This window comes from Acyrthosiphon pisum, chromosome A3, assembly GCF_005508785.2.
Source record: "Acyrthosiphon pisum isolate AL4f chromosome A3, pea_aphid_22Mar2018_4r6ur, whole genome shotgun sequence".
Lineage (NCBI taxonomy): Eukaryota > Metazoa > Arthropoda > Insecta > Hemiptera > Aphididae > Acyrthosiphon > Acyrthosiphon pisum.
The window spans coordinates 22,635,083-22,636,969 of NC_042496.1; the positions used below are offsets into that span (position 1 = coordinate 22,635,083).

General features: G+C 28.5%; 1 protein-coding gene across 1 annotated transcript in view; it reads right to left on the reverse strand.

The window, feature by feature from the left end:
- Positions 1 to 374: 374 nt before the first annotated feature.
- The window catches only part of LOC115032989, a 4,028-nt gene continuing 2,515 nt past the window's right edge, over positions 375 to 1,887 (reverse strand). The window contains exon 3 of the mRNA XM_016801469.2: positions 375 to 893. Within this exon, the coding sequence (XP_016656958.1) occupies positions 635 to 893 (259 nt within the window). The 3' untranslated portion in view covers positions 375 to 634. The remainder of the gene's footprint in view (positions 894 to 1,887) is intronic.

The window sequence follows — 1,887 nt, forward strand, 5'->3', positions numbered from 1 at the left end:
GGTCATTTTTTTTAAAGTTACACCAAAAACCAAATTCGATTTTGCGTAAAAATTCCCGTTTTTCCTTAATTTTTCTTTTGTTTTTCCCGGCGCTTTTGAAAACTACTGGGAAATTTAAATTTTGACCTCCCCAATGCACCAACGATATTCACTTTCTGATCGAACAAGATACTGAAGTTGAAAATCGTAGCATTATTTCGACAACTTATCGTGTACCTACACAGACACAAAAAAATAAAAAAAATAAAAAAAAAATAAAAAAACACACATCATTGTAAAATCAATACATTCATCGTTCCACTCAGAATCTAAAAGGGTGATTCTCATTTACAGAAAAAAAGAAGTTATAGTTATAATTAAACTATGAAAGTATATAAACTATAAAGCTTATTTTCATCTCTCTGATTATTTTTAGAAAAATAGACAACCGAATCATTAGATAGTTGGTAGCTCAAGTCATCTGTTAGTTATAAATTTAAATTATTTGGTTTGTAAGTTTACCATTTAACCATGAATTATTTGTTTTTTAGTCATTTAGGACCATCACTATTTGTTATTTGCTACTATAAATATTGATAATTTTTATATAAATTTTCAATTTCAGTTAAATTACCTCTTACATAATTTTTGACATTTATAAGGTGTTTAATATTCCATTTACTGTTTCACCCTCTCTAGATAACACCAATTTCAAAACATCTATTCCATTTGTATCTAACTTCTGTTTTTTATTAGCAGGCTCGTCATCTATAGATGTATTACTGTTTTCAGATGTTTTAACGACTTTTGATTTTTTATCCTCTTTAGATATTATATTGATTTTACATGTCTTATCTTGTTTTAATGCATTATTATCATCTTCTTTGGGTGTATCCTTATTTTTAATTAGTCTCCTAAAATTAATAAAAATTATTAACTTAAATAAGTGTTTTGAGATAAATCATAAATGTCATATTAATATTCAAAATATCCAAGTATTCAAAAATAAAATATTTGTATTTAATCATAGATTCTAAAAGAGTTCAATACAATTCGAAAATGGTTCGAAAATTGAACCAAAACAAATGCTTAGGTAATAGATTAATTGATATGCTTTAATGCTAAATATAGTCCCTAAATGTGTGTGTGGTACGACACACCTCGGGTGGTATGAAAATTAAAGTGTGTAGTGCAAAATTTAAAAGTGTGTTATTTAAATTAAACCTTTATAATATAAAATATTGACTATTGTGTATATTGGGGGACGGAGTGGCCGAGCGGTTCGAACATCGGTCTCGGGCGGAACTTCTCTTTGGGCAGTCACGGTGTCTGGAAAGGGAGGTCACCATCCCGCACCCAGGCATGGCAGATACCTACGGGTGCCTACTTGAAAATTCTGCCAAAACTAAAACACGCGTGTTTACAAAAACCACTATAAATGGCCTAAGTTACCACGGGTATACAAAATATTGTGTATAATTGTATAGCTCCTCATTTCTTTTTATATTTTAATTATTTTTATCAAACTACATTTTAACGATTGTCTATACATTTTTTTTAATGAATAAAAGATAAATGCACCTTGGCTCAATTACCTATTCTGATAAGTGATAGGTAGCTGTTGATAATGGGATATATCGAAAGTGGTAAATCATATAGGAAAAAGTCGTTGTTCTTTTGAACGTAAAAACCTGTTGATGAAAATACTCCAACAATTAAAAATCGGACTTCATATATATTTGTTATTATTCGTCATAATTTTATCAAAATTAATATTTAAAAAAGTTTTTAGTTTTTAAAAGTTGTTTGTAATAGAAAAATCGAATACGCTAAGAATACGTTAAATTAAAAAAATTGGCTTTAGTTTGGTTTGTCCTCAAAATGCAGCGTTCATATTATATAGTGATC